This window comes from Plectrocnemia conspersa, unplaced genomic scaffold (assembly GCF_051122295.1).
Source record: "Plectrocnemia conspersa isolate PC_06_02 unplaced genomic scaffold, ASM5112229v1 ptg000008l, whole genome shotgun sequence".
In the NCBI taxonomy this organism is placed as follows: Eukaryota; Metazoa; Arthropoda; class Insecta; order Trichoptera; family Polycentropodidae; genus Plectrocnemia; species Plectrocnemia conspersa.
In genome coordinates this window covers 84797-98519 of record NW_028277172.1, presented here as the reverse complement: position 1 = coordinate 98519, position 13723 = coordinate 84797, and the positions used below count along the sequence as shown (strand labels likewise).

Here is a 13723-nt window from a genome sequence, read left to right as displayed (position 1 = left end):
GTTTTTCAATTAAATTGTGATCTTATATTATAATAAAATTTAGATATATACATCTGATTTGCGGTCATTTAAATGTATTATATATATTTGTATATAATATATAAACATGAATTAACTCTGTATATATACATCTAACACAACTAATATTATACAAAAAAAATGTTTAGTTCCATATGTCGTCGTAATATGTAAATCTTTGCCTTCACACGATTCATTGTGCAATATTTGAGACTTGTTAACGTGTTAACGATGTAGATACGTGCTTGCACTATTTAACTATAAACTGTAAAACATAACTTAAAAAATGTTACTGTATTCGTAAATACCTAACTGATAAGTATAAATTTATACTATATATAGTTATATATATATATATATATATATATATATATATATATATATATATATATATATATATATATATATATATATATATATATATATATATATATATATATATATATATATATATATATATATATATATATATATATATATATATATATATATATATATATATATATATGTATATATATATTTATATATAAATATATATATATATATATATATATATATATATATATATATATTTATATATGTATATAAATATATTTATATATGTATATATATATATGTATATGTATGTATATATATATATATATATATATATATATATATATATATATATATATATATATATATATATATATATATATATATATATATATATATATATATATATATATATATGTATATATACATATATATATATACATATATATGTATATATACATACATAATATATAAATGAAAAACACACACACAGATCGAACAAACTGTAGCATAGCTGAATTTGTAGTTATATACAGGTAAAAATTTATAATAACGTATATATGCGAGTGGACGTATATATGTGTGCGTGTATACCGTTGTTTCAAGGGAAGAGGATTTGCATTTTTTATCGTTATTATTGTCTGAAATTATCGCAATAATGATGATAATATATATGATGATGATCAATTAATTTAATAAATCAATTATTCTGATAGATTTTAATGTTACGATTACTATTGTTGCAATTATTATTTTATTTGGACGCAAAAAGAGAAAATAAAAAAAATACAATTTGATATAAGAGTATTATTCTTATAATATTAAGTTGTTTATATGTAGCACCTTATATGTAACACAAGTTGAAAGACACTGCACTTACGCGTCTGAAGTCTCGTCAGGGTGCCCGCGGACATAGCAGCCATCGAATAGTACACCCGCATTATTACAATACCCTTTAACGCACGGGTGGCGATACGGCTTACTCGAACGACTAGACACACTTGAACCTATACGCCTCCATGCTTGGACTACTACTTCGCTACAAGGACTTACGCCTTATCATCTTTATTAAACATGACACACGCTCGAGGACAAGTACCGAAGATTTTAAAAACAACCTACATAAGTAGCAGAATTTTAATCAGTTGGAACGGATTATGATTGATACAATACGTTTGTAGTAAGTAACCATATTTTTAATTTATTTTACAAAGAGTGTTATGTTTCTAATTTTATTTAACACTAGCCAACAGATTTTTTTTTTTTCTTTTTCTAGGCACTCATGCATTTTAATTACGACAAAAGACATATTCCTTTTGGTACAAGTTAAAAATAAAAAAAATCGGTTTGCAATTTGGCGAGGGCAATCGTTTAACTTTGAGTCGTTTGTTCAAAAAATTATGTAATTGCAATATTAATCCTAAAAATAAGTCAGTGAAAGTGTCTGGATGCAGTGGCGTAGCTATGGTGGGGCGGAGGGGGCGGGCCGCCCCAGGCGGCACTTGCATGGGGGCGGCATATTCGCGATGGAATCGTCTAGTGCGGTTCTTAGCCCTGAATACACTAAAACATATATAAATCCACGAATACCAACAGCTTAATAATAATCAATTTATTATTTTAAGAAATGCTGATTTTATGACCCTGCAAAAAATGTATGGGGGGGGGGGGGGCGGCCATTTTAGGGATCGCCCTGGGCGGCACATACCGTAGCTGCGCCACTGTTTGGATGCCATTAAGGAGGTGAAAAAATGGACAATCCCCAAGGCAATGTTTTAAAGTCTGTTCTATATTAATTTTCAAAAACAATAGAAAACCATTTATAAAGAAATCTTTACCTGCGACAAGAAAATTATTTCTCTGCGATACTAAGTAGAGATCAGAATAAAGGTTACACCGTAGACAAGTTGCAAAACATACTAAATACCGAGTTTCAACATCAAAAATCATGGTTCCTGTTGTGTAGTGTTTTGGAAAAAGATTCATTATTCATTTTTTGAACCAGGTGAAAATAGTACAGCAAAATCATTAAGGTTAATTTAAAGCATGCATATAAATTTACTATTTGACGTCGGTAAGCAAAAGAAATTAAAAATTTACTTTATAATCCTTGATGATTGTTGCGACCTCTCCCCTTTGGAGATGGCCGTCTTTTCTTTTCGAAGGACCACCGTCTCTCGACGGAATTAAACGCCTCTAACCATAGAAATGCTTTATTATCAGAGTTTACATCCTCAGAATCCTTGCTGACGCACGACCACACGCCGTGACAGCTGAGGCGTCTTCAGGTTATTTATACACAAAAAACCACGCACGGCCATAACACACTTTTATTCGGCCATGCATAAATATATGTAAAATTGTCGGAACATTCTCCCCCCTTGAAGGAACGTACATACTTTGAACAAGGGAGAAGTATTGTTCTTTCAAAACACTAGTTGAACAAACTTATTGAAAAACAGTTGGCTGAACGCAATTATAAAAACCAATAAAAAAGGTTAGCCACTCGGCTAAATAAAAACTCTGCCACATAGGCGCAGAAATTATAACACATGAGTATTCCCAACCGAAAAACAATACCAAAGTATACACAACAAAAATTATAATACACAAGTATACAGAACAGATAACACGTACAAACATCGTAACATATGAACATTGCAAAAACTTATGTTTGGAACATTTTTTCCTCCCTACGCTTCAAGTAGCTTTGTATCTTATTTTGAAACGATACTTGTAAACTCACTATTTTCTAATTTCATCGCCTGAGCGATGTTTACGCACATTTGTTTTATTACACTGTGTCCTGTTGCTGCTCCACTGGTAAGAATGCTAGCCTGCTGACTGCACGTTTGGTGATGCCGCTAGGCGTTTTTACCGAGACAACGCGTACAACTCCATCTTCTCCTTGCTGCAACCCGATCACCCGTCCAAGTTGCCATTGAAGAGGAGGCAGATTGTCCTCCCTCAACAACACCATGTCGCCAATGTCAGGATTGGAGGAACCCGATCTGAAGCTGCGCTGCTGCATCAATGTCACATACTCCTTGGACCACCTGGCCCAGAAGTGCTGCACCAGCTGCTGTAAACGTCTGTACTGAGACAGCCGTGACTCCGGCACGTCGTGCACGTTTTCCTGGGGACAAGCAGTTAGTGGCTCGCCGATAAGGAAATGACCAGGAGTCAATGGAACGAGGTCATTTGGATCATTGGAACTTGGAGTGAGCGGACGCGAATTTAATACTGACTCGATCTGCGCAACGACGGTACTGAAGGCTTTATATGTCAAGAACGCGTTTCCCACTACCTTTACCAGATGTCGCTTGGCTGATTTGACAGCCGCTTCCCACAGACCGCCAAAATGCGGTGACCGTGGTGGTATGAATCTCCATTTAATCCCTTGTTCAGCTAACGAAGCCGGAACTTCCTTGAAGTCGGCAGATCTTAGAAGCCTTCCTAGCTGACGAGAGGCTCCCACAAAGTTCGTGGCATTATCGGAGTGCAACTCGGCAGGTTTGCCCCTCCTCGCGATAAATCGTCTCAAGGTGTTCATGAACTCATTTGTAGTGAGTCCCGTGACAACCTCCAGGTGCACTGCCTTTGTCGCAAAGCACACAAAGACACACACATAGCCCTTCACCATTGATCGGTTCCAATATGCCTTGATGGACGCATCGCAGAATCCGACCAATTTGATCTTAGACAGACACTGCGCAAACCCATGGCGTGGGACAACTATTGCCTTTAGGCCATTTAAACCCCCGTACAACAATTGCCAGGAGCTGAATAAAGAGCTGGGGATTTTATCATCCCAGCCAAGCTTCTCCTTCCACAACTGCTGCATGTATATTTTTAATATTACAACAACGAGACTGACTAGACCCAGCGGAGCAAAAATTTGTGCGATCGACTTGAGGATCTCCCTTTTGGTCACTGGGACTGTCTCCGGGAACGCTGCCATAAAAAAGAACCTATCTGTTCTCGTTTCCCAGCCCATTCCCAGTGTCGTTGACTCATTCGTCTCAATGATATGGTGAGAGATCTGTACCTTTGCGTCCTCCTTGAGATCGCTTATCACCCTTGGCTCGTTTGACAGCCATTTTCTCAGGGTGAAACAACCCTTTCTCAATATGACGTCAATTTGAGACCGTAATGCCTTAAGGGCCACAATGGAATCTGCTCCGGTGAGCAGGTCATCAACATAGAAATCATTTTTTATGACTGCAGAGGCTGCAGGAAAATCAACCTCTGCCTCAGCTGCAAGTTGATGCAGGCAACGCACCGACAAAAATGAAGCTGGAGCTGTCCCGTACGTTAATGTGTTCAGCTGGAACGATTTCACGTCGTCCCGTGGGTCAGATCGCCACAAGATTTTTTGAAATCTCCTATGGGAGGCGTGAACCTGAACCTGCCGGTACATTTTCTCTATGCCAGCCGTAATGACATACGTGAACCGACGAAAACGAATCAACACGACAAAAATATTCTGCTGTAGTTTTGGACCAACCATTAGTAGATCATTGAGCGAGGCACCGTTGCTGTACTTGAACGATGCATCGAAAACCACTCGGAGCTTGGTTGTGAGGCTACTTTCCTTTATCACAGCATGGTGTGGAATGTAGTAACCCTCGTCCCTTATGGACGGATCGGTGGGAAGCTCAGACATGTGACCAAGAGAGATATACTCTTTAAGAAAGTCAGTATACTCATCCCGAATCTTTACAGACTTCGCCAGCTTTCTTTCTAAAGCAAGGAAACGCTTAAGCGCTGGCTCGTATGATACACCCAAAGTGCGGACCTCTTCGAGCTCCCAGACCTTTTTTAACTGCCTGTCCATCTGCACCAAGCTAAGATTGCAGGCAGGATCTTTAGAGGCCGGTGCTAAGATTCTACCTGACACTATCCACCCAAATGTGGAATTTTCCAGAATTACTACTGACCCATCCTCAAGTTTGATTCTTTTGCGCCCATTGCGCATTGATTCAAAGAACCAACTTGCGTTAAGGATGACATCCACCTCTCCCGGCAAGTCAAATTCATTGTCTGCCAGTTGGATATATCTAGGGATGGCCCTACGTACATTGCTGATGGCCATGCTTGGAATTTTTGCAGTCAATTTCGGCATGACCATAGCGTCAATTACCGACCACTGCTTTTCCTTCCTCGACGCTATTTTTAGCTTTACAGAGCCTTGACTAGCAGCCACAAACTCTGCTACACCCACTATGTTGGCGCTGGATTTGCGGATGTTCAAACCCAGCCTGTCAACCAGTGCACATGATACAAGGTTCGTCTCAGCGCCAGTGTCAAGAAGGGCACGGCAGACTTGCGTGGAATCATTTCGACCCCGGATGGATAATTTTACCGTCGAAAGTAAAGCTATTTGCGATACTACCTTACCGGTTTGACCTGGCCGGCAGGCCATTACAGCGGACATTGTCGCTTTTGGAGCTTCTGCTCGATCCCTATCTTCATGGAGCAGAAAGTGATGCCTTTTTGCACACACTGAGCAGCAACTGCCCCTGCAATTACCAGCACTATGACCTTTCCGCAGGCAATTAAAACATAGTGCGTTTCGTTTCACGATGACTCACCTTTTATGGACATGTAATTGTTTGAAACTGTGGCACTCACCCAACTTGTGAGTCCCCTTGCACTGAGGACATACCTCGCGCAACGGCTGATGGCTCACTTGGTGAACAACTTTAGGCTCCTTAATAGGAACCTGAGTCGGGATAATTGTGTTTTCCAACACTTGCTGTTTCGTTTTTAGGAATGTTAACAACGCCTCGAACGTTGTCAATTTGATTGTTAGTGCTGTCGCTTCCCATTCGCGGGCCAGCACCACTGCCAATTTTGACACGATGACCTGCACTAGGACAAAATCCCAATGCTGCACTGGCAGCCCAAGACCTTCCAGTGCTCTTACGTGCAACGTAGCCGCATCGATCAGCTTCCTTAACCCCACATGGGAGCTGGCGCTAACCGTCGAAATACTGAGCAGTGCTCTCCAGTGCTCAGTGGCCAAAATTTTCGGGTTGTCAAACCGTGATCGCAACAACTCCCATGCGAAGTCAAATGACTGACCTGCGGACTCTATACCGCGAAGGACCTCAGCGGCTTCTCCCTTGACCGAAGTCAACAAATAATGGACTTTCTCTTGATCTGATATGTTTGCCTTTCGGCAAACAATATTTAGAAAAAGGCTAGAGAAATGAGGCCAATCTTTGTAGTTACCTTCAAATGAAGGCAACCGAAGAGCAGGTAATGAGACATTAGTAGGCGGTGCGACTGTTGGAAGGGGGGGTTGCCCCCGTGCATATCGCACTATTAACTCTTTCGCGGCGTAAATGGCTTTGTAATAATCCCTTTCGAACGCCGAGGTAGCTTCATCATCCACCTTACCTATGGTGTATTCGATGTCCTCCTGGAGCTGCCTAAAGGTCCTTAAGACATCCACAACGTCATCAAGATGTACTTGAAGACCCGACGCGTCTCCTCTCGACACGCAGCCCTCAACAGCGTCGGCAAATCGCTTAAGCTGCGACTGCAGCCTAGAACGCTTCAGTATGTCGCGTTTCGACATATTGACTCGAGGGAAAAGTTTGAGGTTAGGAAATAACAAGTGGGGAACGGCTAACCACTAACCTAAATGTCATCTCGTCCGTCTGCGCAGCTTCTCGACCCGGCGGCTTCCCTATGATGCCCCGCAGTTGCTCAGCTGCTGCTGCCCCGAATGCTTCCTCAGCGAAGCGCTGGTGGTCCATCCGGCTCGTAGGACCAAATGTTGCGACCTCTCCCCTTTGGAGATGGCCGTCTTTTCTTTTCGAAGGACCACCGTCTCTCGACGGAATTAAACGCCTCTAACCATAGAAATGCTTTATTATCAGAGTTTACATCCTCAGAATCCTTGCTGACGCACGACCACACGCCGTGACAGCTGAGGCGTCTTCAGGTTATTTATACACAAAAAACCACGCACGGCCATAACACACTTTTATTCGGCCATGCATAAATATATGTAAAATTGTCGGAACAATGATTTTACAACCTCTAAAAATTAAGATTATTTATTAACAGAATCTTAACCCATTCATAACTTTTAAAATTACATATTAATACCCAAAATTAAATTAATATATAAAAATTTAAACTGTATAGAGATTCGATACATCTGATACATCGCTTGTTTTAAAGCAAAAAACTATTTTTTTTTTTTATTTAATTTAGATTAAGTTACGAATTCTTAAAGCTTCATATCTAGCAATCTTCTCGTTTAAATTTTAACCTACTGTCGCCATTTTGCAAGAAATTGACACATTGGATTTTTCTAGCAAACATATTATATACAGGCTGCTTAAGAATTCTACCCTATCACCATAAGTCAACTTTAAATCGTTATAAAAATACCTATACTGACCTTACTTATTTATATTGCGATGCTAATAAGGGTATGTATGGTGAGTCGATCGACTCATAACACGGACCGTGTTTTAGAAAAAAAACTATTTTTTTTAATTTGAATTTTTTTTAAACAATATAATAAGAGTGTTCGAAAGCATCATTTAAAATCAATAATTCAAGTCCATATCTTTAAGAGAAACAAATACTTGCATCCACTATACGTCAAGTCACATAAAAACACGTATGGGGACCCAGTCAATTTACCATAAATCTTGTTTTTAAAAAAACTATTTTTTATTTTTTTTATACAAATTAAGCTTCTAAACACTTTTTAATACAATATTTTTTAATAGAATTTTATTTTAAAAAGTTATATTAATTATAAATTTTACATTTATCACCATTTTGTCAAAATTTTATATATTTTTCTCATACAGAATGTATAGGGGCTGCTCAGAAGTTCGATTTAATACTAAAAGCTAATTTTAAATATTTAAAACCGAGCAATTATAGGCGTTAACTCTTCTGGGAGTCTCAAAATGGTTCGTGTGGGGTTCCAAATAAACTGATACATCGCTTGTTTTGAAGCATTAAACTATTTTTTTTATATATTTTATTTGGATGTAGTTAAGGCTTTCAAACGTTTCATCTATAACCATCTTTCGTTACAATTTAAAAAAAGTGTTTAAATTTTTATATTTGTCGCCATTTTGCAAATAATTTACACACTGGATTTTGCTAACAAACATACACAGGATGCTTAAGAATTCTATACTGTCACAAAAATTGCACTTTAAATATGTATAAATAAGCTCACACTAACCTTAACTATATTGCAAGTCTTAACAGCGTATGTATGGTGGGTCGATCGACTCATAACACTAACCGTGTTTTAAAAAAAACCTTTTTTTATTAATTTTTTTAAACGATATCGTAAGTATATTCGAAAGCGCTATTTTGTATTAAAAATTCAAGTCAAAATTTAAAATAGGAACCAAATACGAGCGTTAACTATATGCAGAGTCGCATAAAAGCTCGTTCGGGGTCCCGGTCAATATACCGTAAAACTCGGTTTTTATTAAAAACAAAATAAAAAATTGTTTTTAAATGCAAATTAGGTTTCTAAACACTATTTGCCTCAAAAATTTTTTTATAGGATTTTTTTTGCAAAGTTATGACACTTTAAATTTTTAAATTTGCCGCCATTTAAAAAAAATATATATATTTTTTTAATATATAACGTATAGGGGGTGCACTGTAGTTCTATGCGATAATCATAAATTAATTTTAAATTTTTTAAACCAAGCAGTTAAATGCGTTAACTCTTCTGAAAGTCTCAAAATGGCTAGTATGGGAGTCCGATCGAACTGATACTTCGCTTGTTTTGAAGCAAAAATCTATATTTTTAATATTTTATTTTGATGTATTTTAGGCTTCTCAACGTTTCATGTTTAGCGACCTTTTTGTAAAAATACAACACTACTGAGTTATAAGTGATTAAATTTTTATATTTGTCGCCATTTTGCAAAAAATTGACACAATGGAATTTGCTAACAAACATACACAGGATGTTTGAAAATTCTATACTGTTACAAAAATTTTAATTTAAATATGTATAAATAAGCTCACACTAACCTTAACTATATTGCAAATCTTATAAGCGTATGTATGGTGGGTCGATCGACTTATAACACTAAACGTGTTTTGAAGAAAAAAACCTTATTTTGATTATTTTTTAATTTTTCTAAACTGTATCGTTAGTATATTTGAAAGCTCTATTTTTGTTCGAAAATTCTAGTCAATATCTTTATAGGAAATAAATACGAGCGTTAACTATATGCAGAGTCGCATTAAAGCTCGTTTGGGGTCCCTTTCAATATACCAAGAAACTCGGTTTTTATCAAAAAAAAATTTAAAAATTGGTTTTAAATGAAAATTAAGTTTCTAAACACTTTTTGCATTAAACATTTTTCAGTAGAATATTATTTTGCAAAGTTATGACATTTTTAGTTTTTACATAAGCTGCCATTTTGAAAAATAAATTTATATATTTTTTTAATACATAACGTATAAGGGGTGCAGGGTAGTTCTATGCGATACTAAAAATTTAATTTTTAATCTTAAAAATCAAGCAGTTAAGAGCGTTTACTCTTCTATAAGTCTCAAAATGGCTAGTATGGGGGTACGATCAAACTGATACATCGCTTGTTTTAAAGCAAAAATCTATATTTTTTATATTTTATTTTGATGTATTTTAGGCTTCTCAACGTTTCATGTATAGCAACCTTTTTGTTAAAATATACCACTACTGAGGTATGAGTGATTGAATTTTTATATTTGTCGCCATTTTGCAAAAAATTAACACAATGGATTTTGCTAACAAACATACACAGGATGCTTAAGAATTCTATACTGTCACAAAAATTCAAATTTAAATATGTATAAATAAGCACACACTGACCTTAACTATATTGCCAACCATTAAGCGTATGTATGGTGGGTCGATCGACTGATAACACTAAACGTGTTTTTAAGAAAAAAACCTTTTTTTGATTATTTTTTAATTTTTCTAAACTGTATCGTAAATAAATACCAGCGTTAACTATATGCAGAGTCGTATTAAAGCTCGTTTAGGGTCCCTGTCAATATACCAAAAAACTCGGTTTTTATCAAAAAAAATAATTAAAAATTGGTTTTAAATGCAAATTAGGTTTCTAAACGCTTTTTGCATAAGACATTTATCGGTAGAATTTTATTTTGCAAAGTTATGACACTTTTAATTTTTACATTAGCTGCCATTTTGAAAAACAAATTTATATATTTTTTTAAAACATAACGTATAGGGGTTGCAGGGTAGTTCTATGCGATACTAAAAATATAATTTTTAATCTTAAAAACCAAGCAGTTAAGATCGTTTACTCTTCTATAAGTCTTAAAATGGCTAGTATGGGGGTATGATCGAACTGATACATCGCTTTTTTTGAAGCAAAAATCTATATTTTTTATATTTTATTTTGATGTATTTTAAGCTTCTCAACGTTTTATGTATAGCGACCTTTTAGTTCACATTTACCACTACCGAGGTATGAGTAATTGAATTTTTATACTTGTCGCTATTTTGCATAAAATTGACACAATGGATTTTGCTAACAAACATACACAGGATGCTTAAGAATTCTATACTGTCACAAAAATTCAAATTTAAATATGTATAAATAAGCTCACACTGACCTTTACCATATTGATAATCTTATAAGCGTATGTATGGTGGGTCAATCGACTTATAACACTAAACGTGTTTTAAAGAAAAAAACCTTTTTTTGATTATTTTTTAATTTTTCTAAACTGTATCGTTAGTATATATAAAAGCTCTATTTTTGTTAAAAAATTCTAGTCAATACCTTAAATAGGAAATATCTACAAGCGTTAACTATATGCAGAGTCGCATTAAAGCTCGTTTGGGGTACCTGTCAATATAATAAAAAAACTCGGTTTTTATCAAAAAAAAAATAATTAAAAATTGTTTTTAAATGCAAATTGAGTTTCTAAACACTTTTTGCATTTACTATTTTTTAGTTAAAATTTATTTTGCAAAGTTATGACACTTTTAATTTTTACATTAGCTGATATTTTAAAAAATAAATTTATATATTTTTTTAATACATAACGTATAGGGGGTGCAGGGTAGTTCTATGCGATACTAAAAATTTAATTTTTAATCTTGAAAACCAAGCAGTTAAGAGCGTTTACTCTTCTATAAGTCTCAAAATGGCTGGTATGGGGGTACGATCGAACTGATACATCGCTAGTTTTAAAGCAAAAATCTATATTTTTTATATTTATTTTGATGTATTTTAGGCTTCTCAACGTTTCATGTATAGTGACCTTTTTGTTAAAATATACCACTACTGAGGTATGAGTGATTGAATTTTTATACTTGTCGCCATTTTGCAAAAAATTGACACAATGGATTTTGCTAACAAACATACACAGGGTGCTTAAGAATTCTATAATGTCACAAAAATTCAAATTTAAATATGTATAAATAAGCTCACACTGACCTTAACTATATTGCCAATCTTATAAGCGTATGTATGGTGGGTCGATCGACTTATAACACTAAACGTGTTTTAAAGAAAAAAACCTTTTTTTGATTATTTTTTAATTTTTCTAAACTGTATCGTAAATAAATACGAGAGTAAACTATATGCAGAGTCGCATTGTAGCTCGTTTGGGGTCCCTGTCAATATACAAAAAAACTCGGTTTTTATCAAAAAAAATAATAATTAAAAATTGTTTTTAAATGCAAATTAGGTTTCTAAACACTTAATGCATAAGAAATTTTTTAGTAGAATTTTATTTTGCAAAGTTATGACACTTTTAATTTTTACATTAGCTGCCATTTTGAAAAATAAATTTATATATTTTTTTAATACATAACGTATAGGGGGTGCAGGGTAGTTCTTTGCGATTCTAAAAATTTAATTTTTAATCTTGAAAACCAAGCAGTTAAGAGCGTTTACTCTTTATAAGTCTCAAAATGGCTAGTATGGGGGTACGATCGAACTGATACATCGCTTGTTTTGAAGCAAAAATCTATATTTTTTATATTTTATTTTGATGTATTTTAGGCTTCTCAACGTTTCATGTATAGCGACCTTTTTGTTAAAATATACCACTACTGAGGTATAAGTGATTGAATTTTTATACTTGTCGCCATTTTGCAAAAAATTGACACAATAGATTTTGCTAACAAACATACAGAGGGTGCTTACGAATTTTATACTGTCACAAAAATTCAAATTTAAATATGTATAAATAATCTAACACTGACCTTAACTATATTGCCAATCTTATAAGCGTATGTATGGTAGGTCGATCGACTTATAACACCAAACGTGTTTTGAAGAAAAAAACCTTTTTTTGATTATTTATTAATTTTTTTAAACTGTATCGTTAGTATATTCAAAAGCTTTATTTTTGTTAAAAAATTCTATTCAATATCTTAAATAGAAAATAACTACGAGCGTTAACTATATGCAGAGTCGCATTAACGCTCGTTTGGGGTCCCTGTCAATATACCAAAAAACTCGGTTTTTATCAAAAAAAAAATAATTAAAAATTGGTTTTACATGCAAATTAAGTTTCTAAACACTTTTTGCATTAGACATTTTTTAGTAGATTATTATTTTGCGAAGTTATGACACTTTTAATTTTTACATTAACTGCCATTTTGAAAAACAAATTTATATATTTTTTTAAAACATAACGTATAGGGGGTGCAGGGTAGTTCAATGCGATACTAAAAATTGATTTTTATTCTTGAAAACCAAGCAGTTGAGAGCGTTTACTCTTATATAAGTCTCAAAATGGCTAGTATGGAAGTACGATCGAACTGATACATCGCTTGTTTTGAAGCAAAAATCTATATTTTTTATATTTTATTTTGATGTATTTTAGGCTTCTCAACGTTTCATGTATAGCGACCTTTTTGTTAAAATATACTACTACTGAGGTATGAGTGATTGAATTTTTATACTTGTCGCCATTTTGCAAAAAATTGACACAATGGATTTTGCTAACAAACATACACAGGATGCTTAAGAATTCTATACTGTCACAAAAATTCAAATTTAAATATGTATAAATAAGCTCACACTGACCTTAACTATATTGCCAATCTTATAAGCGTATGTATGGTGGGTCGATCGACTTATAACACTAAACGTGTTTTAAAGAAAAAAACCTTTTTTTGATTATTTTTTAATTTTTCTAAACTGTATCGTAAATAAATACGAGAGTAAACTATATGCAGAGTCGCATTGTAGCTCGTTTGGGGTCCCTGTCAATATACAAAAAAACTCGGTTTTTATCAAAAAAAATAATAATTAAAAATTGTTTTTAAATGCAAATTAGGTTTCTAAACACTTATTGCGTAAGACATTTTTCAGTAGAATATTATTTTGCAAAGTTGTGACACTTTTAA

At 34.5% G+C, this 13723-nt stretch overlaps 2 protein-coding genes across 2 annotated transcripts; both read right to left on the bottom strand.

Annotated features, from left to right (window-relative positions):
* Positions 1-3127: 3127 nt before the first annotated feature.
* LOC148232635 (uncharacterized) lies at positions 3128-4999 on the bottom strand. The gene has a single exon (XM_088190657.1). It carries the CDS (start codon positions 4997-4999, stop codon positions 3128-3130), a length of 1872 nt encoding a protein of 623 aa, XP_088046783.1.
* Positions 5000-5923: 924 nt separating this feature from the next.
* LOC148232634 (uncharacterized) lies at positions 5924-6919 on the bottom strand. The gene has a single exon (XM_088190656.1). It carries the CDS (start codon positions 6917-6919, stop codon positions 5924-5926), a length of 996 nt encoding a protein of 331 aa, XP_088046782.1.
* Between the last annotated feature and the right edge of the window lie 6804 nt (positions 6920-13723).

What these genes read in the sequence shown, in the direction of transcription:
- LOC148232635 (XM_088190657.1), bottom strand. Translation starts at nt 4,999, where the DNA reads ATGTCTGAGCTTCCCACCGATCCGTCCATAAGGGACGAGGGTTACTAC.
- LOC148232634 (XM_088190656.1), bottom strand. Translation starts at nt 6,919, where the DNA reads ATGTCGAAACGCGACATACTGAAGCGTTCTAGGCTGCAGTCGCAGCTT.